This window comes from Lycium ferocissimum, unplaced genomic scaffold (assembly GCF_029784015.1).
Source record: "Lycium ferocissimum isolate CSIRO_LF1 unplaced genomic scaffold, AGI_CSIRO_Lferr_CH_V1 ctg5028, whole genome shotgun sequence".
NCBI classification, from domain to species: domain Eukaryota; kingdom Viridiplantae; phylum Streptophyta; class Magnoliopsida; order Solanales; family Solanaceae; genus Lycium; species Lycium ferocissimum.
The window spans coordinates 23,165-49,888 of NW_026725841.1; the positions used below are offsets into that span (position 1 = coordinate 23,165).

The 26,724-nt window shown below is 40.3% G+C and overlaps 1 protein-coding gene across 1 annotated transcript; it reads right to left on the bottom strand.

Moving 5' to 3' along the window:
- Positions 1-23,059: 23,059 nt before the first annotated feature.
- Positions 23,060-25,070, bottom strand: LOC132044618 (uncharacterized). Its single transcript, XM_059435113.1, has 4 exons — positions 24,298-25,070; positions 24,097-24,194; positions 23,892-24,004; positions 23,060-23,554 (listed from the first exon to the last, which is right to left on the bottom strand). The coding sequence occupies exons 1-4, from the start codon at positions 25,068-25,070 to the stop codon at positions 23,060-23,062; spliced, it is 1,479 nt and encodes a 492-aa protein (XP_059291096.1).
- Positions 25,071-26,724: the final 1,654 nt, after the last annotated feature.

The window sequence follows — 26,724 nt, forward strand, 5'->3', positions numbered from 1 at the left end:
ATATTGGCCTGAGTCTGAAACCAAGACGGGGCTCCGATTCCTGATCCCTTAAAATTGACTGCTCTATCAATGTATACTTTCCATCCCCATTCGTCTTCACCTTCTTCACCTTCAATTGTCATTATTTTTTTCATTTGGGAAGTAAGTCCATAAGGGTACGGGATTGTCATCCACCGGGCTTCCTGCCAATAGGTCTGTCAATGCCTGCCCTTTGACTGCCTTTTGTACGACGTGCTGGATGTCGAACTCACTCAAAAGCATTTCCCATTTAGCCAGTTTCCCTATGGGCATGGGTTGGAAAAAGATGTACCTTAGTGGATCCATTCTTAAAATCAGATGAGTTGTGTAGGCATTCATATAATGTCTCAACTTCTGAGATACCCAAGTTAGAGCGCAACACGTCTTTTCCACCAAGAAGTATCTGGATTCGCAAGGTGTGAACTTCTTACTGATGTAATAGATGGCTCTCTCTTTCTTGCCTGTCTCGTCGTTTTGTGCTAACATGCATTCGAAAGCATTTTCTGACACGGACATGTATAGCAGCAAAGGACTCCACGGCCTTGGCAGGACTAGAACAAGTGGATTTGATAGGTATCTTTTGATTGTGTCAAATGCTTTCTGACAGTCTTCCGTCCATTTAGTTGGAGCATCTTTCTTGAGAATCTTGAAGATTGGTTCTATGATCACTGTGAACTGGGCGATGAAGCGTCCAATCTAATTCAATCTTTCTAAAAAGCTCATGACCTCTTTCTTTGTTCTAGGCAGTGGTAGTTCTTGGATTGCTTTGATCTTGGTGGGGTCCAACTCAATACCTCGACGACTGACTATGAACCCTAGTAATTTTCTAGCGAGCACTCCAAATGCACATTTTGCAGGATTCAACTTTAAATCGTACTTGCGGAGCCTGTCGAAAATTCTTCGTAGATGTTCGAGGTGGTCCTCGGGATTTTATGACGACATCACCCACATACACCTCAATTTCTTTGTGCATCATATCATGAAAGACGGCGGTCATTCCCCTTATATAAGTAGCGCCGGCATTCTTGAGTCCAAAAGGCATTACCCGATAATGATACACTCCCCACGGTGTGATGAATGCCGTTTTTTGAGCATCTTCTTTATCCGTCAAGATCTGATGATAGCCTGCGTAGCAATCCACAAAATATTGTACCTCATGCTTGGCGCAGTTATCGATGATTGTGTTAATATTTGGGAGTGGGAAATTATCCTTTGGGCTAGCGCGGTTGAGATCGCGGTAGTCCACAAAAATCCTTATTTTCCTATCTCTCTTTTTGTACATAAACTTTGTTTGCTAACCATGTCGGGTATGGTGTCACCTCAACAATGCCCGACTGAATTTGTTTTTTTACTTCTTCTTTAATTCGAATGCTGACATCAAGCTTAGGCTTCCTGATTTTCTGTTTTACCGGGGTGAACCCTTCGAGGAATGGCAACCTATGGGCAATAATATTCGTACTCAAACCTGGCATATCGGCGTATGACAAAGCAAAAACATCTTCATACTCTTTTATTAGACTCCTATACCCTTCTCTAACCTTCGTCAAGTGCACACTTAGTCTAGTCTCCTACACCAACTCCTCACTTCCTAGATTAGCTCGTTTTCTCTAGGTTTGGCGTGGGTCTGTTCTCATATTCTTCTTTGACATCTATCAACCCCTCCGGTTCAGTTGCCTGTTCTCCTTGATCGTAATTTTCACTTGTTTTGTAACATGTCATGACACTATTTGTGGCCTCTGTGTTATTATTGTAAAACAAAATAACATGGTTATTAATCATGTAAAAGCAATCTTAATTATGATATATATATATATATATATATATATATATATATATATATATATATATATATATATATATATATATATATATAGGTAAAGTAAAACGAGTTTTATGCAAACTTTGAGGCATTTTCATTGAAATTTTATAAGGCAGTACAAATGATGGTCCTGACTCGGAATGGAACATCGAGCCATTTCCTGTTATTTAAACAACACATAAAAATAAGAAAACATAAAAAGTCCATAAGTCGGGCCTCAAAGCCGACTTTCACCGTTTTTTCTGAAAATGGGCATTCTTTCTCTTTGCAGAGTGAACAACAGGGTAGAAGTCCATCCACATGTTGTCTTTCCTGGCTCAGCAGGGCGAATTTCTGATGCTTCAAAGCATTCTTCAATGATAGCTGATATTCTCCTTCCCCGAACAACGTCCTCAAACCCTCTTCTGGATTTTTGCCGTTGCGACTCAATGGGCATGTAGTGAAGGATTGGTACAGATGAGAGAATGGTTTCCCCATTTCAATGAGACCTCTTGGCCCATACTTTTCTTCCTCTTCCTCTGCCTGGCATGGCTAGTATCCAATCCTAAACCGGTACCTCCCGTGTTTAATACTTACTGGTTCTATGATTCCTTGTAAGTTCTTTCCCAGACCTTTCCCGGTTTCACACACATTCCTCATCATAGTTGTAGCAACCATCTTGTAGAGCGGTGGCATAGGGATGTCTTCATCATATCCCCTACAACCTATCATGGCTAGCCCAACAGTGTGAAAATCAGCGCCCACTAGCGATCTCTCTATGACGTTTTGGATAATTGTGATAAATCCATTATCCGTGAATTACGACTTCCTGATCATCCCATATGAACTTAAGAGATTGGTGTAACGAAGATGCTACAACCCCAGCGGCGTGCAGCCAAGGTCAGCCTAACAACAAGTTATAGCTTGTTTTGATATCTATAATGACAAACTCCACTATGAACTCCGCGGGGCCTATTTGTATGTGTAAATCTATTTCTCCAACCGGTCACCGGTTGCACGATCAAGCTTTTACGTTGGTCCGACTCGGCATTTTACCAATATTGTATCCAAGCTATTTCGTAGTCTTCCACGGAGGCATACATTCACCCACCTCCGCCATCAATCAGTACTTGTGGAATAATTTTGTTACGACATTTGACTGTTATGTGCAGGGCTTTATTATGGGACTTCCCCTGCCTTGGTAATTCATCGTCAGAGAATTACAGCCTATGGGCCCGCATAACATACCCCACAATTTGGGCCAATGTTTCGTTTGTGGTGCCAGCAGGTACTTGGACTTCATCCAAGGCATTCATGAAGGCCAAACGATGTTAGGATGAATTGAGCAATAGTGACATCACTGATATCCTTGTAGGAGTTTTATGCAGCTGCTCAACAATCGAGTAATCCTTGACCGGCATTTGCCTCGTAAAAATTTTCTACTTCACCTTAGTTATGGATTTTTTTGAGGTTTTTCGCGACGAAGAGCTTCGGGCACTGGTTCTTCCACGGGGCGTAACACCTTCCCCGACCTGGTCATACCCCGAACCACGAGCCTATTTCTTTATCTTTGTTGATCATCATTTGGTGCGGTGGTTTGATCACAACGGGTTCATTCTCAATTGATCCTGACATTCTGAGTATGAATGGTTCACTGTGAACTTGAGCAATTATTGAGGAGTATTTGAGCACGAAAGGTTCTCTTTTGGCTGTGGCAGATATATCAGATCTTTTTGTCAGAGGGTCTACCACTTCTTCTCGCTCTTGTTGTGACAATGAGGCGACAATGCTTTCTAATCCTTCAACATCTTGATGAATTATAGCTGGGCTCTCTTCCCACTCATCACCTCTCTCTATCATGTGAATTTGGTTCCCTCCATGCTTTGGGAGCGGATTTGTGTCCACATTTAAAGGTGTTAGCTCTAAGATGAGCTCACGATTGTCGATCATGTCCTGTAGTTTGTGTCTTAGGTTTATGCAATATTCAGTGGCATGACCAGCTTGGTTAGAATGATAGGAGCAAGTGAGATCTGGCATGTACCATCGATCAGTGGGGTTAGTAGGTTTAGGTGGGATGGCACTTACTCGCCCAACATCCCTTAGCTTGGAAAATAGACTTGTCCTCGATTCCGACAAAGAGGTGAATGCCCTCATAGGTTTCCTTTGGGGAGCCTTATAGTTTGCCGGCGGAGGCTAGTTCTAGAAAGTCTGGTTTTATGGAGCTTGGTTATTGGGTGCTGGCATTCAATAATTTAGTCGTGGAGTTCGGTTGTTTGGTGTTGGTATTTGATAGTTTGGTTGTGGAGCTTAGTAGTCGGGTTGTGCGTGATTGGTAGTTATCTGATTGTGAGTTGGTTGGTTTTGGTAGCCATCTGGATTCTTGTGGATTATCTCTTTCCCTTGGCTTTTTTGACTAGCAGTTCTAGAAACACAGGCTATGTCTTCTCTTTTCTTTTTGCACTCATGGTGCCCGTCGCACCTGATCTGCTTAGTACGCTAACAATCCTGCCGGTTTTAAGGCCATCTTCGACATCTTCCCCCACAGCAACTATATCCACGAAGGAACTCCCTTTCATGGTTATCATTTTATCAAAGCAATCAGCTTCTTGGTATCGTATGAATGCAGCTACCAGCTCAACTTTAGTCATAGGAGATTCTACACGTGCTGCTTCATCTCTCTAGTGACTAGCATACTCTCGTCAGGTTTCAATTGATTTCTGACAAATTTTCTCCAATGAGGAGCGATCAGGTACATTTTCCACATTGACGCGAAATCTTTCCATGAACGAACTGGCCATTTCTTCCCATGTTTTCCACCGGCTAATATCTTGAGAAATGAACCATTCCATAGCTGTCCCTGACAGACTTCGACTAATCAACCTCATAAGCAGGGCTTCATTTCTACCGCTTCCAACCAGTTGGTCGCAGTAATCCCTTAAGTGGGCTCTGGGGTTTCCCGACCCGTTGAAGTGATCAAATTTGGGAATTTTAAAGCCCTCAGGCAGACCTAAATTCAGATGGATGCACAGGTCAAAGTACCTCAAACCTTCTTTCTTCTTGGAGCCATGCTCCAACTAGGCAATCTTCTTACCCATCTCTTTCCCTATTTTGTCTATTCTCGCTTCAAAGAACATTTCCATATTTTCCAATTCTGGCGAAGCATCAATATGGATGACATGCTCTTGAAAAGTGACATTTGATTGTAGGGGATGAGTCACTGGAACTCTTGTTGCCCAAGGGGCTTGATAAGCATTTGCGTTTGTTACGCGAACCGGTGTTTGAAATGCTGGAGTATGGTGGGAGGAGCTTTCCATATGGGTGTTATTTGACGTAGTGGAGTCTGGAAGGTGGCCCCAGTTTGGGTTTGAGGAAAGTGATCGGGAATTGGTAAATCTAGATTTGGAAAAGTGGGTGGAGGTCTCCTAGCCTCAGTATTAGTAGTATTTTCTTTCTCAGCCCTTAGGTGGTCCGCCTCTTCTTTGGCCTCAGCTAATTGTCTCATCAGTATCGAAAGCCTCTTCCAGAGGCATTCCGGCTATGTCCGCATTTGGGGTGCCTTCTACTAAAGCATTTATGTTTAGTGGCGGATTTTCAGGCATGTTTTCTTCTTGAGGGTTTAAGGACGCTACGGCAGCTTTTGATCGAGTGACTGGTGCCAGCGAATCGACCCCTATCTATAAGAGAAAAACAACTCAAAACCTTTTAAGTTAGCGTTAGGCTTAAGCACGAAACACAAAATATCACGTTGTTTGCAGTTTATAGCACATAGAATCATATACTTTGTTTCAACTCCTTGATTGATTCACATTCCAGGGTATTTTGGTCTTGTTTGTGGTAAAAAGTTTGTATGGTTGATTTGCTTCTACCCATCCTGTCCTAAGGGGGATTTAAATTTTTATTATAAAAGTACCGAGTCTTAAATAGACTGTGTATCCCACCATAGGGAAATCAGGTCCATCCGTAGTTCAGACATACACATAAAGGTTTTTCCTATGCTACCCGAAACTTAATGTTTCTACCCTGACCAGGCCTTATATAGGCTTCCCATGTATCCCCAATGGGACATCAAGTCGGCGTGGTTCCATTTACATAAAAAGGGAAAGGGATGCTTTATCCTATTGAAAGCAATAAAGGGATACTTATGTTTTTCTACCCAATCATACTAAGCAAGTCTTCATTGCTTTTTCCATCTTCATCTTCTATCTTTGTCTTTCTACGACAATCCAAACATGGCCTTCATTCACGAGGCGTTCCAGTTCAAGCTTGAAGTCCACACACTCCTCAATGTCGTGGCCGGGGTGGCCGTGGTGATATACGCAAACTCTTTTTTCTGAGGACCCTGGGTGACCCTGGTAGGTTTGTGGCACCGCCCTTCTTTTATTTACGCTGCATAGTAAGGAGTGAATCCTGGCGTATGACTCCTCAAATCTGGAAAAGTTGTTTCTCCATAACCTAACCTTGGATATCCTTTCTGGGTAATTTCTTCTTTGGTCATGAGTCAGGAGAGAGTGGGGCCCCCACAGTTGGCTAATTCTCCCTTGATCAATCCATTGGATAAGCTTTCTTTCAAATGCTACACACTCATTGGCAATGTGACCTGATTGACCTCAGTGGTAGAGGCATTTTCTGTAACCTATGGAAGGAGCGCATGGTGGTAACAGATTTGGGCTTTGTGTGTGCACTCCAATGCTCCCCAAAGTTTCCAAGAGTTCTTGTTTTGTCAATTCTACTGGTGCACCCCAATTGTATGATCTTATGCCTTTAATAACAATTGTACATAACACAGGAGGCTCCTCGAGTTGAGAGTCGCGTGGGTCTCCATAAGCTTTCAAGTTGCGGATAAGTACACTACTAGAAATTTGGCCTATGGTAACGGTTCTGTTACCGTTGCCATAGATTGTTTTTTCGTTGCTATAGTGCTACTGCAACGGTTTTTGTGGCTGTTACAACAGCTTGCGTTACAATAGGTCTATTGTGACGGTTAATTGTGACGGTTCGTAAAATCGTTGCAATAGATTATACTATCGCAACGGTTTGTCCTTCAAGATCATTGCAACGGTTATGTGTCTACCGGAACAGCTATGAACCATTGCAATATAGCTGGTTGCATCGGTTATTCAACGCTATTGCAACGCTTATTTCTGACTATTCAACCACTGCTTCTTCCTATTGCAACGGTTGTTATAGAGCTAATGCAACGGTTATTTAATATTGCAACGATTATTTTAAGGACTATTGCAACAATTATTCTAATTCTACTGCAACGGGTATTGTAGGTCTACCGCAACATATATTATGGGGCAACCGTGACAGTTATTGTGGTGCTACTGCAACGAGTATTATGGTGCTACTGCAACGGATATTATGGTGCTACTGCAACGGACCATACAGGGCTGACACAATATATAGACCACACATATATCAATCACAAGAAGAAACTATGCATAACTAAAATAATAATTCAAGATCCGCGCGACATCACAACGAAATAATAATTCAAGATCCAACACCATACCAAAATAATAATCCAAGATCCGACATCATATATACCAAAATAATAAGTCAAGATCCGACATCATATATACCAAAATAATAAGTCAAGATCCGACATCATACCAAAATAATAATACAAGATCCAACATCATACCAAAATAATAATCCAAGGGGTCAAGTAATGTATGTACATAAAAGCAAAATATCAAGATAATGTTTGACCATTCAAGAGGTGGAACACACAAGTTTTCAATTTCCAAAAAATTAACCCAATCCTCCTTAGTCGATCATGTATCTTCACTTCTTTCATCCCCCTTGTTCAATTTCACCACCTACAAAAAAATGATTAGGAAAAATGATTTAGAAAAGCTTTCATAAAAGAATTTAATCTCTACAATGCATACATACTAATGATGACACAAGACTAGAAATAAGGAAACGACTAAACCGTAAAAGCTCTCTTCTCCTTCTTCTCTTTGGAGAAAAATGGCGACTTGAGTTTCATGGAAAACTTGGCCTCTCCGCAACCTCCCATGGTTATGGGAGAGACAATCCGTAACAATAATCCTCAAGCATCATATCAAGCCTAAAACAAATGAAACTTGCAATGTTTACCAAAAACCAAAAGCCGAAACCTATCAAATATATTCATGGACGACCCGTTCAATTTACTTTGAAGGAGGTAGAGCAGGTTCACGATTAAGGAAGGCTTACATCAAGCTATCATCCTAAAATTCTCATAAGGTCATCCCGATATGCTGAACTTCACAACATTATTCCTAAGAAACTAGGTGCGCATGGAAAGCCGTATTATAGGCAGCTTGCTTATAGGCATATCTGGTAAGGTTCACTTTATATGAAGATTACTTTATGGTTGTTTCAAGGTTGATTAGCTCCATACATAGTAATGGAGAGGATTATATGTATCGAGTTTTCCCTTGGACTCTAGGATTTAAGCCTAATGAGGAATCCTCTAGGAATTTCATATGGATCTCATTACCTAATGAGGAATCCTGTAGGAGTTTGACAAATGCTAAGGATGATGCAAAGAAAGCTACAGGAAAGCAGTGTGCTACAGGGAAGCTGTTGTGGAGCTTGTTGATGTTGACAAAGGTGATTTTGGTAAACAATTAGTTACAACTGAAGTTCCAGTTAGGTAGAAACCTTTGAACAACACTGATGCACCTCAACTATTAGTGGAAAATCCTGAAAGGCCATTGAATATTAATGCTCCTGTTTACAATCCTAGTAAGAAGAGGCATTCAACTAGTAATACTAAGAAATGGGTGGCAAATACTTTTTATAAACTAGTTGAACAAATGGAAACCATTTCTCAAAATCCAGTTGAATATATGGTAACTACTTATGCTGCTGATGCTGTCAGTAGTGGGGAGAGGAGATTGTGGAGTGAACAAATGGAAGAGAATGTTGAAGATGGAGAACTTCAAGGCATTAAAGAGGTGGGCCAACAGCAGTCTAGTGAGTCAATCACGTCTTCACAACAAGTACACAACGTGTTTAAAGTAGTTGATGCAGAGGAGATGAGCAAGGATAATGCAGTGGTTAACACTATCCACAATCAAGAGATTCAGCATACTCAAGGTTTGAACAAAGTGCAGAACAATGCAGAGGTACTGGTTCCTATTGGCAGTGTTAATGCAAACAGTCAAGAGGTGAATAATTTTCCTGATGCAACACCAGGGAAATCATTCCACTCCACAGCAGAGATTGCACGTAGTAAAGCTAATCGCGATAAGTTTAAGGACAAGACTATTTTGAGATACGAGGTAGGGACTTTTAACCTTCGATTTTGTTTTAATGCACAAGTTGCTTATAAATTTTAATTGGTATGGAAATATTAATGGAGATTAGGAGTTAATTAACCATGATTAGATTATTAAGTGGGATTAAAGATTTAATTATTTCATTAATTGGCCATTAGTGGCCGTGTGGGCCCCACCCATGGCATGGCCAAATTTGATTGGCTCAAGCCATGAGTGGGACATGTGTCCATCTTGTAGGAACCATATTTAAAGTAAATTGATGACTAATGAAGCCATTTATCATCTTCAACCAAAAAAAGAAACTATAGAGATAGAAAGAGAGGCTCTCGGCCATGGCTAAATTTTTGCAAGCTTATAACCTTGATCCAAATTGATTTTTCAAGGTGTTCTAACCAAATTGGAAGGGAAGATTGTGACGTGAAAGTAGTCATTAGGGCAGCAAGAACAAGTATTATTTCAATTCACAAATTCTAGCCAAGTTGAGAAGTCAAGTGTTAAGGTAAGGTTTAATCTTCTTTTACATGTATTAAGGGTGGTTTGAATGTATTGTAATTTGTAGATATGGATGAAATTCATGGAATTATGTATGTTGGTGTTGAAGCCGTGTAGGGGCTGTTTTGTGTAGAAGATGGTGAACTAATTTTACTTAGTATTTTGGTTGTTGTTGTTATGGATTTTATGATGAGAATGAAGGTATTTAATGGTTCAAGTTGAGTTGTAATTGTTTGTGGGCTGTTGTAGAAGTTAATATGGTGTTAGTATAGTTTCTTGCATTTAAATGAATAATGTTGTTAACGTGTGGTTGTTGGTATAGTTCATGAATTTGGATGAAAAGAATGTGTTAAGGAATGTATAATAAACGTAAATGGTTTGTTTGGCATGTCCGTAGACGTTCGTGAAGTTATCGGGCATCCTTACGTTACTAGTTAGGGGTTGTCTAATGTGTTGTTGTTGTTCTTGTTGAGCTTGGAAGATTAATGTTGTAAGGTTGTTTAGATGAAAATGTTACGACTATGGATCATTAATGTTGAATATGTAGTGTATGTGGATTATTATCGAATGTTATGAATGTGGGCTGTTTGGAATATTGTGTGGGCTGTCCGGAGTGTTCTCGAGTCTTGTTTGAATAGTCTCGGGTTGGTACTTGAACGTATGATTATTGATGTTGGCTTGGTTGTATGTGGTTGGTTTGAATATAAGGGAAACGTCGTCTAATTATCTAGAAAGGAGTTACTAACGTTAGAATACGTTTTGAATCTCCCCGTAGCTTAACCGTAGTTCTTGACGTCTTAATATAGGTTGAGGTACTATTGGGCAGCGTATACGTGTTGTGTTGCGAGTAAACGCTAAAGGTATGTAAAGCCTATCCCTTCTTTCTTTTGGCATGTCCTAGACGTAAGTAATGTACGATATGAGCTTTGGGGTAATTCTATTCATAAGTTCCGAGCATGATTTATGATTCTTATTCACTTCTTGATGTTAGAACTCTTAGAATAGTCGAGCTACGCCCTCGAGTCTTTTATATGATTGGATAGTAAATGATACATAAAAGTTCCTATTCTTGAAAGACTCTATAATGACTAATGACCATAACTTTCATAAGCTGTTTCGTATTAATTTGATACATGTCTATGATCCCTGAGGCTTTATTTGATATAGTTCATAATGATATTCAAAGACTTAATATGACTATCCTTTGATACTCGAGTGTTGATTAGTCTACTTATCTATTGAGTCTCAAAAGATGATTTATATGCATATGGTTACTCACTACTCGCTCGTGCATCTTTGTTGTTACATCTTTCACCGAGTCCGGGCCGGGTATGTTATCACGCACATTTTACTATATTATCCACCGAGTCCCTCACTAGAGGGCCGGGTAATATAATGATATGATGATATGATGATATAATGATATGATGATACGATGATATGATATGGCACCGAGTCCCATGATGGGCCGGGTACGGTATACGTGTACACGACTTTATTCACCGAGTCCCATAATGGGCCGGGTACGGTATATGATAATGATATGCATGATTTCATTCGTAAGGTACAGGTACGGTGACTTCTTGACTATTATACTTGTCTCCTGGAATCCTACTTCGGTTATGATCTTTCTTATTGTATTTCATGCTTTATATACTCGGTACATATCTCGTGTGACCCCCTTTCTTCGGGGGCTGCGTTTCATGCCCGCAGGTACAGACGCTCGTTTTGGTGATCCGCCAGCTTAGGATATCTATTCAGCTATCTTGGAGTGCTCCCTTGTCCCGGAGCCTAGATTTTTGGTACAGATCCTTTTGTTGTATATATGTGTTTATCCAGGGGTACGGCGGGGCCCTGTCCCGTCATATGTTACTGTTGTTACTCTTAGAGGTCTGTAGACATATGTGTGGGTTGTATATAGTTGTTGTTCAGTTGTGTATGTATGACTTATGTTTTGGGACGTTCCCATTCGTAGTATATATAGCCTTGTCGGCTTATATATATATATATATATATGTATATATGTTTTGGGATGTTGTATGTAGTGGTAGCCTTGTCGGCTTGCGTATATATAGTTGGGGCGTTCCCACATGTTATGATAGCCTTGTCGGCTTATGTACGATGTTATCTGTTGGTAGTTGTGACTCCACAGGAGACGGAGTTGTATATATATATATATATATATATATATATATATATATATATATTTTGAGACGACGTCTTGCCTTTTTATATATAAGTTCCTTATCATGCTAGTTGTGGACTGATTATAGCTAACAGGTGTGTATACGAGTGTCCAGCTCGGGCACTAGTCACGGCCTACGGGGTTGGGTCGTGACAAAAGTGGTATCAGAGCAGTTCATCCTCGGAGTGTCTACAGACCGTGTCTAGTAGAGTCTTGTTTATCGGTGTGTTGTGCACCACATCTAGCTACAGGACATTTAGGATGTTATCTTTCCTTCTTACTCTAGATCGTGCGATAGAGCTGTATTATCAGGATAATTCCTCCCTAACGGATTATTATGTTTATAGCGATGCCTCCAAAGAAAGCGATAGCTGCCCAGAAGGGCAAGTCAGTAGCTGGAGAGACCAGCCCGGACCGGAGAGTTACTAGGGCCGTGCCCGGCCGTGCTCGAGGTTGTGCTCCGGTCGGCGAGCTCGCTACACCGCCACTACCGAGAGGAGCTTAGAGCGCGGCGGCGAAGATCGGATGGGGGCGGCTCCCCGCCGGCTCCCGAGGTTCCGGTGCCGAGCCTCCGGCTCCTCGGCCGGGGGCGGAGGATAGGGCTATGAGAGATGCGGTTCGATTCTTGCGACCGGGTTAGCGGCGGGGGCGGGCTCGCGAGCATGGACTAGGAGTTGACTATGTGGACAGACATGATAGTTTGAGGGCTCATGATTTCTTGACTTGTAATCTCCCGGAGTTCTACGGGTCAAAGCCTGGAGAGGACCCGCAGGAGTTTATTCGACAGATGCAGCGCACGCTGAGGATAATTAGAGCTTCTGAGACTGAGTCTGTTGAGTTGGCTTCGTATCGGTTGCGTGATGTAGCTGTTAATTGGTATGAGTCCTGGGAGTTGTCTAGGGGCGAGGATGCTCCTCCAGCGGTATGGGATGAGTTTATGGAGGCCTTTCTTGGCCACTTTCTACCTCTGGAGATGAGGCGAGCCAGAGTTGATAGATTCTTACATTTGAGCGAATGGCGGGGAGTGTTCGAGAATAGCCTTGAGTTTGATTCGTTGGCTAGACATGCACCCACTATTGTAGCTGATATGGCTGATAGGGTGCATCATTATGTGATGGGGCTGGATCGTTACTTGATTGATAGTTGTATGATAATGGCTTCTCAGCCCGGTATGGATATTGCTCGGGTACAGGCTTATGCACAGGGGGTAGAGGATCGGCACAGGGGACGCCAGCCGGATAGAGACTATGACAGAGGCCAGCATAAGAGAGCTAGATCAGCTGGCTATCCGGGTGAGTTTCGAGGCAGGCAGCCTCAGCAGCAGTATAGTAGATATCCTTCTCAGCCAGCACGGAGTGCACCCCCGCAGTTCACGGGTAGGAGATTTGATAGCACAGGGTATTCAGGAGCCGGTCAGAGCTCCAGGGCTTCAGGTTCACAGATGCACAGGAGTTCGGGTCAGTCGAGGCCACCTTTGCCTCGGTGTTCTCGTTGTGGTAGGCCTCATTTTGGGGAATGCCGTTTCGCTACAGGTGCTTGCTTTACTTGCGGCCGTCAAGGCCATATTATGAGGGAGTGCTCGTTTGGGGGTAGTCCGGGTGGTGCGGCTCACCCCTACGGGTCGATTCTTGGTTCATCTTCTTCGTAGCTATGCGCCCTATGGGGCAGGGTATGCACACACCAGCAGGCCGTGGTAGGGGCCGTGGCGGAGCTTCCTGTTCTAGCGGTCCTTCGAACCGCATATATGCTTTGGCTAGTAGACAGGATCAGGAGGCGTCACCAAATGTGGTTACAGGTATATTATCGATTTTCTCTCGGGACGTATATGCATTGATAGATCCAGGCTCCACCTTATCATATATATCTCCCTTTGTTGCTAGTAGAATCGGAATAAAACCTGAGTTGATTGAACCATTTGAGGTAGCTACACCGGTAGGAGATTCTGTTATAGCAAAGCAAGTATATAAAAAGTGTTCGGTGAATATATATAGTCGTCATACCTTGGAAGATTTGATAGAGTTAGATATGACTGAGTTTGATGTTATTATGGGTATGGATTGGTTAGCTTCTTGTTATGCTAACGTTGATTGTAGAAACAAGATAGTTCGGTTTCAGTTCCCAGGGGAGCCAACTATAGAATGGCTAGGGAATACGGCATCGCCGAGGGGTAAGTTTATTTCATACCTCAAGGCAAGGAAGATGGTTAGAAAGGGTTATATTTATCATCTGGTTCGTGTGCATGACTTGAAAGCAGAGGTACCGACTCTTCAGTCCCCGGTAGTCAATGAATTTCCAGATGTATTTCCAGATAAACTTCCAGGTCTTCCTCCTGAGCGGGAGATAGAGTTCACTATAGATGTGTTGCCAGATACTCAGCCCATATCTATTCCTCCTTACGAATGGCACTGCGAGAATCGAAAGAATTGAAGGAGCAAAGTGAGGGATTTGTTAGAGAAGGGCTTCATTAGGCCCAAGACATCACCTTGGGGAGCACCGTATTGTTCGTGAGAAAGAAAGATGGGTCGGCGCGGATGTGTATTGATTATAGGCAATTGAACAAGGTGACCATAAAGAATAGATATCCCTCCCCGGGATTGATGATTTATTTGACCGTTGCGGGGTGCTAAGTGTTTCTCGAAGATAGACTGCGGTCGAGGCTATCACCAGTGCGGGTAAGAGAGGCGGATATTCCAAAGATCGCATTCGGGACCCGATACGGGCACTATGAGTTTAGGGTGATGTCTTTTGGGCGACCAATGCTCCAGCAGTGTTTATGGATCTGATGAACCGAGTATTCAAGCCGTTCCTAGATATGTTCGTGATTGTATTTATTGATGATATTCTGGTCTATTCACGATCAGAGGAGGAGCATGCGGATCATCTGAGAACGGTACTTGGGGTGCTCCAGCACCAGAAATTGTATGCTAAGTTCTCTAAATGTGAATTCTGGTTGACTTCAGTAGCATTCTTGGGGCATATTATTGGAGTTGATGGCATTCGGGTGGATACACAGAAGATTGAGGCCGTAAAGACTTGGCCTAGACCTACGACACCTACTGAGGTACGTAGTTTTCTGGGGTTAGCAGGATATTACGGGAGATTTGTGGAGAAGTTTGCTTCGATTTCAGCGCCTTTAACGAGGCTAACTCAGAAGGCAGCTAAGTTCCAGTGGACGGATGCTTGTGAACGAAGCTTCCAGTTGCTGAAAGATAAGTTGACTACAGCTCCAGTTTTAACTCTTCCTGAGGGACCAGATGGTTATGTCATTTATTGTGATGCTTCCGGTGTTGGGCTAGGTTGTGTATTAATGCAGCATGGCAGAGTTATAGCCTATGCCTCCCGGCAGCTCAGGAAACATGAAAGAAATTATCCTACTCATGATCTGGAATTAGCAGCGGTGATTCACGCTTTGAAGATATGGAGACATTATCTATATGGCGTGCATGTTGATATTTACACGGATCATAAAAGTCTTCAATATATCTTTAAGCAGAAGGAGCTGAATTTACGGCGAGAGAGGTGGCTAGAGTTCTTTGAAGGACTATGATGTTGATATTCTATACCATCCAGGGAAAGCAAATGTTGTAGCAGATGCACTTAGCCGTAAGTCTATGGGCAGCTTGACGGACGTGCAACCAGAAAGGAAGGAAATAGTCCGTGAGATTTATCAGCTAGCTAGTCTTGGAGTCCGTTTGGCTGATTCTGGAGATAGTGGGGTTTTTGTCGAGAAGTTGCTGAATCCTCTATTATGGAAGAGGTAAAGCGACGTCAGTACGAGGACCCTGTTCTAGCACAGTATAGAGATACAGCCCTTAATAAGGAGGAGACCCCATTCGAGATTACCTCTGACGGAGTGCTGCGATATAGGGGCAGATTATGTGTACCTAAGGTTGCAGGGTTGCGGCAACAGGTCATGGGAGAGGCACACTATGCCGTTATTTTGTTCATCCGGGGTCAACAAAGATGTATCATGACCTTAGATGTTTATATTGGTGGGATGGCATGAAGAAGGACATAGCGAGTTTGTTGCTCGGTGCCCGAATTGCCAACGAGTTAAGATCGAGCATCGAAGCACGGTGGATTATTACGGAGATGGAGATTCCGACTTGGAAGTGGGAAGCAATTAATATGGACTTCATTACGGGTTTACCTCGCACTCCACGGAAGTATGATTCCATATGGGTTATTGTAGATAGGCGACAAAATCAGCCCATTTTCTTCCGGTCGGGACTACTTATTCGGTGAGGACTATGCAAAATTATATATTAAGGAGATAGTAAGACTTCACGGAGTTCCCACATCTATTATATCGACGAGAGGTGCTCGGTTTACGGCTAACCCGGAGATCATTCCGGGGAAGGATTGGGGACACAGGTGAGTCTTAGCACAACATTCCACCCTCAGACTGACGGACAGGCTGAGCGTACTATTCAGACGCTAGGAGATATGTTGCGGGCATGTGTTATTGACTTCAGAGGTAGCTGGGATGATCATCTGCCACTTATTGAGTTTGCCTATAATAATAGCTACCATTCTAGCATCCAGATGGCACCGTATGAGGCTTTGTATGGCAGAAAGTGCAGGTCACCTATTGGCTGGTTTGATGTTGGGGAGACTAAGTTAATCGGCCCAGATATGATTCAACAAGCCATTGATAAGGTGAAACTTATTCGGGAAAGGTTATTAGCAGCTCAGAGTCGACAGAAGTCATATGCAGATAATCGACGTCGACACTTAGAGTTCCAGGTTGGCGATTGGGTATTCTTGAAGGTGTCACCCATGAAGGGTGTAATGAGATTTGGCAAGAAGGGGAAGCTTAGCCCGAGGTATATTGGGCCTTATCAGATTGTTCGTAAGGTAGGCAAGGTTGCCTATGAATTAGACCTACCATCTGATTTGGAAGCAGTACACCCAGTGTTTCATGTGTCTATGCTTCGCAAATGCATTGGTGACCCTTCTAGGGTATTCCCCGTGGATGATGTCCAGGTAACGGAGGAGTTATCGTACGAGGAGAACCCTGGTAGCTATATTGGATCGTCAGGTGAGAAGGTTGCGTACTAAAGACGTGGCTTCCGTTAAAGTATTGTGGCGGAACAATAACAGGGAGGAGATGACTTGGGAAGCCGAAGAGGAGATGAAGAATAAGTATCCCTACTTGTTTCCTATGCCTACAGGTAATCTAAACTCCTAAATTGGTTATGTTGATTGATAAATGAACTATATGTGATAGCTATAAAAGAGACTCCCCCGAAGTCCTTATAAGACCCTGTAAGACTAGTATAACATTCGAGGACGAATGTTCTAAAGGGGGGAAGGATGTTATATCCCGTATTTTTGTACATTGGGATATTTTAAGCTAATCGCGATAAGTTTAAGGACAAGACTATTTTGGGATACGAGGTAGAGACTTTTAACCTCCGATTTTGTTTTAATGCACAAGTTGCTTATAAATTTTAATTGGTATGGAAATATTAATGAAGATTAGGGGTTAATTAACCATGATTAGATTATTAAGTGGGGATTAAAAATTTAATTATTTCATTAATTGGCCATTAGTGGCCGTGTGGGCCCCACCCATGGCATGGCCAAATTTGATTGGCTCGAGCCATGAGTGGGACATGTGTCCATCTTGTAGGGCATCATATTTATAGTAAATTGATGACTAATGAAGCCATTTATCATCTTCAACCAAAAAAAGAAACTATAGAGATAGAGAGAGAGGCTCTCGGCCATGGGTTGAGATTTTTTGCAAGCTTTCAGTGTTGATCAAAAATTGATTTTTCAAGGTGTTCAACCAATTGGAAGGCATATTGTAACGTGAAAGTAGTCATTGGAGCAAGAACAAGTATTATTTCAATTCACAAATTCTAGCCAAGTTGAGAAGTCAAGTGTTAAGGTAAGGTTTAATCTTCTTTTACATGTATTAAGGGTGGTTTGAATGTTGTAATTTGTAGATATGGATGAAATTCATGGAATTATGTATGTTGGTGTTGAAGCCGTGTAGGGGCTGTTTTGTGTAGAAGATGGTGAACTAATTTTACTTAGTATTTTGGTTGTTGTTGTTATGGATTTTATGATGAGAATGAAGGTATTTAATGGTTCAAGTTGGAGTTGTAATTGTTTGTGGGCTGTTGTAGAAGTTAATATGGTGTTAGTATAGTTTCTTGCATTTAAATGAATAATGTTGTTAACGTGTGGTTGTTGGTATAGTTCATGAATTTGGATGAAAAGAATGTGTTAAGGAATGTATAATAAACGTAAATGGTTTGTTTGGCATGTCCGTAGACGTTCGTGAAGTTATCGGGCATCCTTACGTTACTAGTTAGGGGTTGTCTAATGTGTTGTTGTTGTTCTTGTTGAGCTTGGAAGATTAATGGTAATTAAGATTATATGTTGTGTTGTGTGTTGGTTGGGCTGTTGTAAGGTTGTTTAGATGAAAATGTTACGACTATGGATCATTAATAGTAACTTGAATATGTAGTAGCCGTATGTGGATTGTTATCGAATGTTATGAATGTGGGCTGTTTGGAATATTGTGTGGGTCGTCCAGAGTGTTCTCGAGTCTTGTTTGAATAGTCTCGGGTTGGTACTTGAACGTATGATTATTGATGTTGGCTTGGTTGTATGTGGTTGGTTTGAATATAAGGGAAACGTCGTCTAATTATCTAGAAAGGAGTTACTAACGTTAGAATACGTTTTGAATCTCCCCGTAGCTTAACCGTAGTTCTTGACGTCTTAATATAGGTTGAGGTACTATTGGGCAGCGTATACGTGTTGTGTTGCGAGTAAACGCTAAAGGTATGTAAAGCCTATCCCTTCTTTCTTTTGGCATGTCCTAGACGTAAGTAATGTACGATATGAGCTTTGGGGTAATTCTATTCATAAGTTCCGAGCATGATTTATGATTCTTATTCACTTCTTGATGTTAGAACTCTTAGAATAGTCGAGCTACTGCCCTCGAGTCTTTTATATGATTGGATAGTAAATGATACATAAAAGTTCCTATTCTTGAAAGACTTATAATGACTAATGACCATAACTTTCATAAGCTGTTTCGTATTAATTTGATACATGTCTATGATCCACGAGGCTTTATTTGATATAGTTCATAATGATATTCAAAGAGATCTTGTATGACTATGAGTGATACTAGCGTTGATTAGTCTACTTATCTATTGAGTCTCAAAATGATGATTTATATGCATATATGGTTACTCACTACTCGCTCGTGCATATTGTTGTTACATCTTCCACCGAGTCCCGGGCCGGGTATGTTATCACGCACATTTTACTACATTATCCACCGAGTCCCTCACTAGAGGGCCGGGTACGCTATATATGATATGATGATATGATGATATAATGATATGATGATACGATGATATGATATGGCACCGAGTCCCATGATGGGCCGGGTACGGTATACGTGTACACGACTTTATTCACCGAGTCCCATAATGGGCCGGGTACGGTATATGATAATGATATGCATGATTTCATTCGTAAGGTACAGGTACAGTGACTTCTTGACTATTATACTTGTCTCCTGGAATCCCTACTTCAGTTATGATCTTTCTTATTGTATTTCATGCTTTATATACTCAGTACATATCTCGTACTGACCCCCTTTCTTCGGGGGGCTGCGTTTCATGCCCGCAGGTACAGACGCTCGTTTTGGTGATCCGCCAGCTTAGGATATCTATTCAGCTATCTTGGAGTGCTCCCTTGTCCGGAGCCTAGCTTTTTGGTACGAGATCCTTTTGTTGTATATATGTGTTTATCCGGGGGTACGGCGGGGCCCCGTCCCGTCATATAATCTTGTTGTTACTCTTAGAGGTACGTAGACATATGTGTGGGTTTGTATATAGTTGTCGTTCAGTTGTGTACCTATGACTTATGTTTTGGGACGTTCCCATTCGTAGTGGCAGCCTTGTCGGCTTGCGTATGTATATATATATATATATATATATATATATATATATATATATATGTTTTGGGATGTTGTATGTAGTATAGCCTTGTCGGCTTGCGTATATATAGTTGGGGCGTTCCCACATTTTATGATAGCCTTGCCGGCTTATGTACGATGTTATTATGTTGGTAGTTGTGACTCCACAGGAGACAGGTTGTCTTGATATATATATATATATATATATATATATATATATATATATATATAGTTTTGAGACGACGTCTTGCCTTTTTATATATAAGTTCCTTATCATGCTAGTTGTGGATACTTGGGACTGCTATCAACAAATGCAGAAATTCAGAATGTTGGAAAGTATCTATGTGTACTATGTGTGGAACATACAGGCCTGAGACAACACACTTGTTTTTGGATTGTGCCTAGGCAAAAGAGGTTTGGCAAGCTATCCAGAGTTGGCTGGGGATAACAATGCGTCCCGACGCAGGTTCACTCAATTCTACGGAAGGTCAACACCAAACACTGGAGCAAGTTTAAAAGAGAAGTACTGGCAGCAAGCCATGGAGCTGTGCACTATATCACACTTGGCAAGCTAGAAATGCCAAGATATTCAAGGGACAAGATATAAATATAGAGTTTACAATTCAACATATAAAGCTGGAGTGATAGCAAGAATAAGTAAGTATAGAAGTCAGAAAATAGCAAGGCAATGTACTGGTTTTTTGGACAGAACCTGTAACTAGAAATTGAGGCTATGTTCTGCTTAACACCATCTGGGGGTTGAGGGAACTAGTTCTTCTTAGGGGTTAATATGAAATCTGTTGATATGATAATATTTACAATGTATTGCCAAAAAAAAAAAAATATGCAGGAGCAAAAGCGTAATGAGTTTTTTGGATGATTCAATGAATGAGGAATATGCTCAATACATAAATTGAGAGTAGCTTGGCATGAAGGTTGAGTCAACAGAAGATAAAAACATGAAAAAGTTCAAAGGTCAAATTAAAGATAGACTAAATATTTTGAAGTCCAACATAATTATAACAAAGGAAAGGAAAAAATCTCGCGCATCCGTTTACGCGAGAAGAAAAGAAATATCTTTTATCAATAACATGATAACAAAGTTTTGCTTCTTGTTCCTAGATTTGAAGGAAAATAAGCGAGAGATAGAGTGAAAGACTAGAATCCAAATTTTTGTTGGTCTCCTGTGAAGTTAAAGATTCCTCAGAGATATTGCAGAAATATGGATACTGCATATGAATATAAGAAAAAAAGACTTAATAAGTTTCTCACCAATAAAAATAATTTTCTCAAAATGAATATGCGAAAGAAAGATTACAATGATCAGTCACTCCCATAGCAGTTCAGTTGGTTATAATGAATATCAGGCTCTTCCAAGACAAGTAAAAGGCATAATAAACATGGATAGGTGGGGATTACCAAGTATTAGAGCCAAAACACAAAGCAATAAACTGTATAACTTTGACCCTCCTTGAATTGTTGGCTGCTGAGTAGTTAGAATAGTATAATGTGCATTAGTTTCCTTATGTAATACAGAGGATAGTTAACACTAACTAAAAATAAGTGTTAACTAGATTCTGTACTTAGGCTCATGCATCACGATTAGATTCAATCACTAGTATAAGGCCCCTTCCCCTAGATCATGCATCATATAGAATCATTTAGGTTACCTTACTGTACAGTGCATGCATTAAAACTGGAAATGTCCTCATTTGTATTCTTTTGCTTATCAATAAAATACCACCCAAGTTCTGATTTTGGAACTGGGTGGTTTCTCAAAAAAAAAAAAAAAAAAATCACATCATTATAAAAGGGAATTTATTATTCACTACAAAAATTGATGAAGGGTATATATTTGTACAAGTTCAAAAGATCCTTTGTCAATCATCGAGCTCCATCCAATCCCAATCGGTATCATCGAAGTCATCCTCCTCTTTCGATGTTTCCATAGATACGTCTTGTGAATGTTGTGCAAGGGAAGACACATCAATGATATCAACAGGGAGATCTTCTCTCGACCATCTGACATCAACATCGAGTAATCTTTCTGATGAGCCAATGTCTTCATTAGGCTCCCTCCAAAATGTTTCTTCAATATTAGGACAATTCTCTTCCTCCAATTCATACAAATCAACCGGGACTTTATTTCTTGCATAATAAACCCCTTTCTCAATTGGATCCTCCACATAAAAAACTTGATGCACTTGAGATGCTAGTACAAAAGGGTCGTCCGTGCTGCATTTTTTATTGAAGTATACCCGAGACAACCTATAGCCATCGACTTCATTATGAAACCAATCACATCTAAATAGCACAACACTAAAACAACCCCAATAATCAATCTCAATGATATCTTGAATAACTCCATAATAGGTAACCATTCCATCAACGGGATTTTGGTCTCTGGCACTAGCAAAACTATCAGTCGTTGCTAACAAACTCACTCCACTATTTTGAGTCTTGCATGAGGCATCCCGTTTCATCGTATGAAATCGGTATCCATTGATGAAATATCCAGTATATCTTCTGGCCACTACATTAGGCCCATAAGATAGCCATATTATATGATTGGGCACTTTAACTTTTTTAACTTTCTCCTTTAACCATTCATCAAATTCTCGACTATGAATTCGTGCTTTTACCCATGCATTTCCTCTAACACATTTATTAATTATACTCTTATGTTCCCTGCAAGAATGTATGCTATATTAATCATTAGGTATATAAAAATGAAATTTAAAACACATTATCATAATAAATAAAGTTCAAAATTCAAATGTTGTTTTTCTTACTTGATAAACGTCTCTACTTGTTCATCTCCGGTATTGAACAAAGCATACCGATGTGCTTCAACCCATGATGACTATCCATGTCAAATGTCTTGCCTTTCCTTTTAACTCTTACTTCCAAACGGATGGCTGTCTTAGGAAATATATGTGAAAAATCATTTCCCTTTGTTTGAACATCTTCATCCTCGGTACGATACCTACTAAATCTTGTCTTCACCCCATCATGTAGGTATCTCGAACAAAAGGTCAAACACTCTTCTGCCAAAAAACTCTCTGCTATTGATTCTTCTGGATTAGATCGATTCCGAACGAACCCCTTGTACTTACACATGTTTCTCTCATTAGGATACATCCAACGCAAATGAACCGGACCCCCAAGCTTAATTTCATCTACTAAATGGATAGGCAAATGTGTCATTATATCAAAAAAGGTTGGAGGAAAAATCTTTTCAAGGTCACATGCTATATCTATGATTTCAGCCTTCATTTTATCAAGATCTCTTCATCTTATAACCTTACTACATATGGTTCTAAAATAATTCCCCAACCTAATCAAAAAAAAGACACATTCTTGGGTAGCACTTTTTTAACCGCAACCTGAAGCAAGTACTGCATTATGAAATGAGCATCATGGCTCTTATATCCTGATACTTTCATCTCATCCATTTGCACACGACGTGATATATTAGAGGCACACCCTTTTGGTAATTTGACATTTTTTAAAACAATGCAAAACAACCTTTTCTCCTCTGGTTTCATAGAGAAACAAGCTTTAGCCAGATGAATTTTACCATTCTTATCGTCTTTTAATGGTTGAAGCTCCTTGCGTATCCCCATCTCATGCAAGTCATAGCGAGAATTTACATGATCTTTGGACTTTCCAGGTACATCCAACAAAGTCCCAAGCAAACTATCACATATATTCTTCTCTATGTGCATCACGTCAAGATTGTGCCTCAATTTGTTATGTGCCCAATATGGCAATTCAAAAAATATGGATCTTTTCTTCCATGGACCATCATTCTTCCGAGATCGTTTCTTTTGGCCCTTTCCAAAGACATTATTGAATTCACGTAGCTCTTCAAGCACTTATATGCCTGATAAGGAGTAGGAAAGCTTTATGCTCCTCTTTATCATCAAATGATTTCTTATCTCTTCGAAATGGATGATCAGGAGGTAAAAATGCTCGATGACCCAAGTAACACATCTTACGACTATGTTTGAGATATTGAGAGCAAGTATCATAATTACAGGTGAGGAATGCCCATCTCCCCTTGGTGCTCCATCCGGAAAGCATTGATAGTCTTTGGAAAATCACTAACTGTCCACAATAAAGCTGCACGCGTTAGAAATGTTTGGTTAGTTTCGCATCATATGTTTCCACTCCTGTTTCCCATAGTTCTTTCAACTCTGCAATTAGTGGTTGTAGGTACACATCTATATCGTTTCCAGGAGATGATGGACTGGAATGATCATTGACAACATTATATACTCCGGCTTCATGCAAATCCATGGTGGCAAATTATAGTTCATTAACATAACTGGCCATGTACTATGGGAAATGCTCATGGTTCGGAATGGATTGAAACCGTCACTTGAAAGACCCAATCGAACATTACGAGGATCTTTAGAGAAATTCGGGTGCAATGAATCAAAATCCTTCCAAGCTTCCCCATCAGCAGGATGTCTTAAATTCCCATCTTTGGGTCATTCAGTAGCATGCCATCTCATGGCTACGGATGTTTCGAACACATAAATATCCACGAAGCCTAGGCTTTAAAGGGAAGTACCTTAAAACCTTTGCTGGGATTTTAGTGTTCTTATTAGTCAAATCATCACGAACATTCTTCCATCTAGAAGAACCACACATAGAGCAATTATCTTTCTTCGCATTGTCATTCCAAAATAGCATGCAGTCGTTAGGGCATGCATGAATTTTCTCATAACCAAGACCCAAATCTTTTATCACCTTTTTTGCCTTGTTGAAAGACTCGGGTAGCTGAGCAAATGGAAATGCCTCTTTTATCAAGTCTAACAAGTCTGAAAAGGCTACATTACTCAACCCGTGAATGCATTTAAACAAGTACAACCGAATGGTGAAACTCAACTTAGAAAAATTCTTACACCCTGGGTACAACTCTTGTTTCCCTTCCTCAACTAATTTGAAAAATCTCTTTGCATCTTCAGATGGTCCCTCTGTAACTCCTTCATGCCTCAGATCACCTTCTACATTCCTAAAAGTATCATAAAGTAGTCCGTCGATATCGTCATGCATGTCGGAAGTTTCATCATCATTGGTTGGATGCGACATATTTGTTGAAGAAAACCCTTCTCCATGGAAAACCCATTTGGTGTATCCATTAACAAATCCATAACCAAACAAGTGATTCTCCACCTCCGTTCGAGTATGCCAATACAGATTAAAACACCTTTTCCAAGGGCATAGTATTTCATTTCCTTGAGAAGCTCGTTCAAATGCCTTATCAAGAAAATAATTCACTCCACGATCATACTCATTGGTGGATCTTCGAAGATCCATCCAACTTTTATCTATAGTATCCATTGAATATCCTACGTGACACGAGCATAACATCAAAATCAAAATTCAAATAGCAAATTTCAGGAGAAATGCATACAAAAAGAGAAAAGTATCAGTTTCCCCATCAACCCAATGTTTTGCTTTGAAGAATGATCCAAGAAAAAGAATAATTCCATGGTTAGACTACATAGAGATCACATTTTTATCAAATCCACAAACAAATGCAAACGATTTTTTTCCCCACAAAGATCTAGTTCTCTGGTTTGAAGAATGATCCAAGAAAACCGGAAAAAAACAACAATTCCACAGCTAGACTACATAAAGATCACATATTTATCATATCCATAAACTAAAATCCACAAACAAATGCAGAAGATATTTTCTTTCTACAAAAACCCAGACTTTCAAGAATGATTCAACAAAATGGAAGAAAAACAACAATCCCATGGCTAGACTACATAAAGTTCCCATTTTTATCAAACCCACAAACTAAAATCCACAAACAAAAACATGCAAATGCAGAAGAACCTTTCTTTCCTTAAAAATCCAATTCTCAACTTGAAGGATGATCCCAAGAAAATGAAAGTAAAAACAACTCCACAACTAGACTACATAAAGATCACATTTTATCACACCCATAAACTAAAATCCACAAACAAATGCAGAAGGATTTTTGTTTCCACAAAAACCCAGTTCACAAATTTCAATAATGATCAAGAAAATGAAAGAAAAAGGTAAATTCTACAGCTACACTACTTAGATATCCCATTTTTTTTCACACCCAGAAATTAAAATTCACAAACGTAAGCAGTAGATATTTTGTTTCCACACAAAAAAAAAACGCACAGTTCACAGATTCAAGAAAATGTAAGAAAATCAACAATTTCATAGCTAGACTACGTAAAGTTAACATTTTTATCACACCAAGAAACTAAAAATCCACAAACAAACTCATAGAATTTCTGACTTTTAAAAATACTACAACAATAATACATGTTAAGAGAGAGGGGAAACTTAAATTTCATGGAGCAAACCTTTAGATGCAAAGAGCAAGATGACTAATTTGCTGAAGAAAAAGATGAATTTTGCCAGACAAACTTCAACTGAGAATAAATTAGACGCATTGTTGGAGAAAACCCATATTGTTAAAAGCTTCTACTGAGAAGAAATATTTCATGATATGTTTTCAGTGATATGTTTATTCACATACGGTATATTTTTTGGTCATTATTTTTTATTAAAAAATGGGGGTTTTGGTGGGTCCAATAGAATATGTGGAGGGAAAATATTGGGGGAAACTAAACTGTCCCAATAGCTAAATTTTCTTATATGAATGTTGCAATAGAATCATATATTGCAAAGGTTCCAATACCCGTTACTAAATGTACGTCTATAGCATCGGTTATCGGACTAATGCGACAGTTTAATTTTATAAATGTGCTGTTAGGTCAAAGTGTCTTCGCAACGGTTAAAACCGATGCGACATATACTCTATTGTAACGGTTTAGTAACTGTTGCTAAAAAACCGTTGCTATAGGCCTATTTTCTAGTAGTGGTAACTCGTCTTCTCCACATGGTATGGGGTCAAGCCCTTCTTGTTAGCTAAGTGGGATATAACTCCCAAACGGTGCTTCAGGCGTCTTTCCCCATTTTACCCAATTGGCGAGATGTTGTTTTA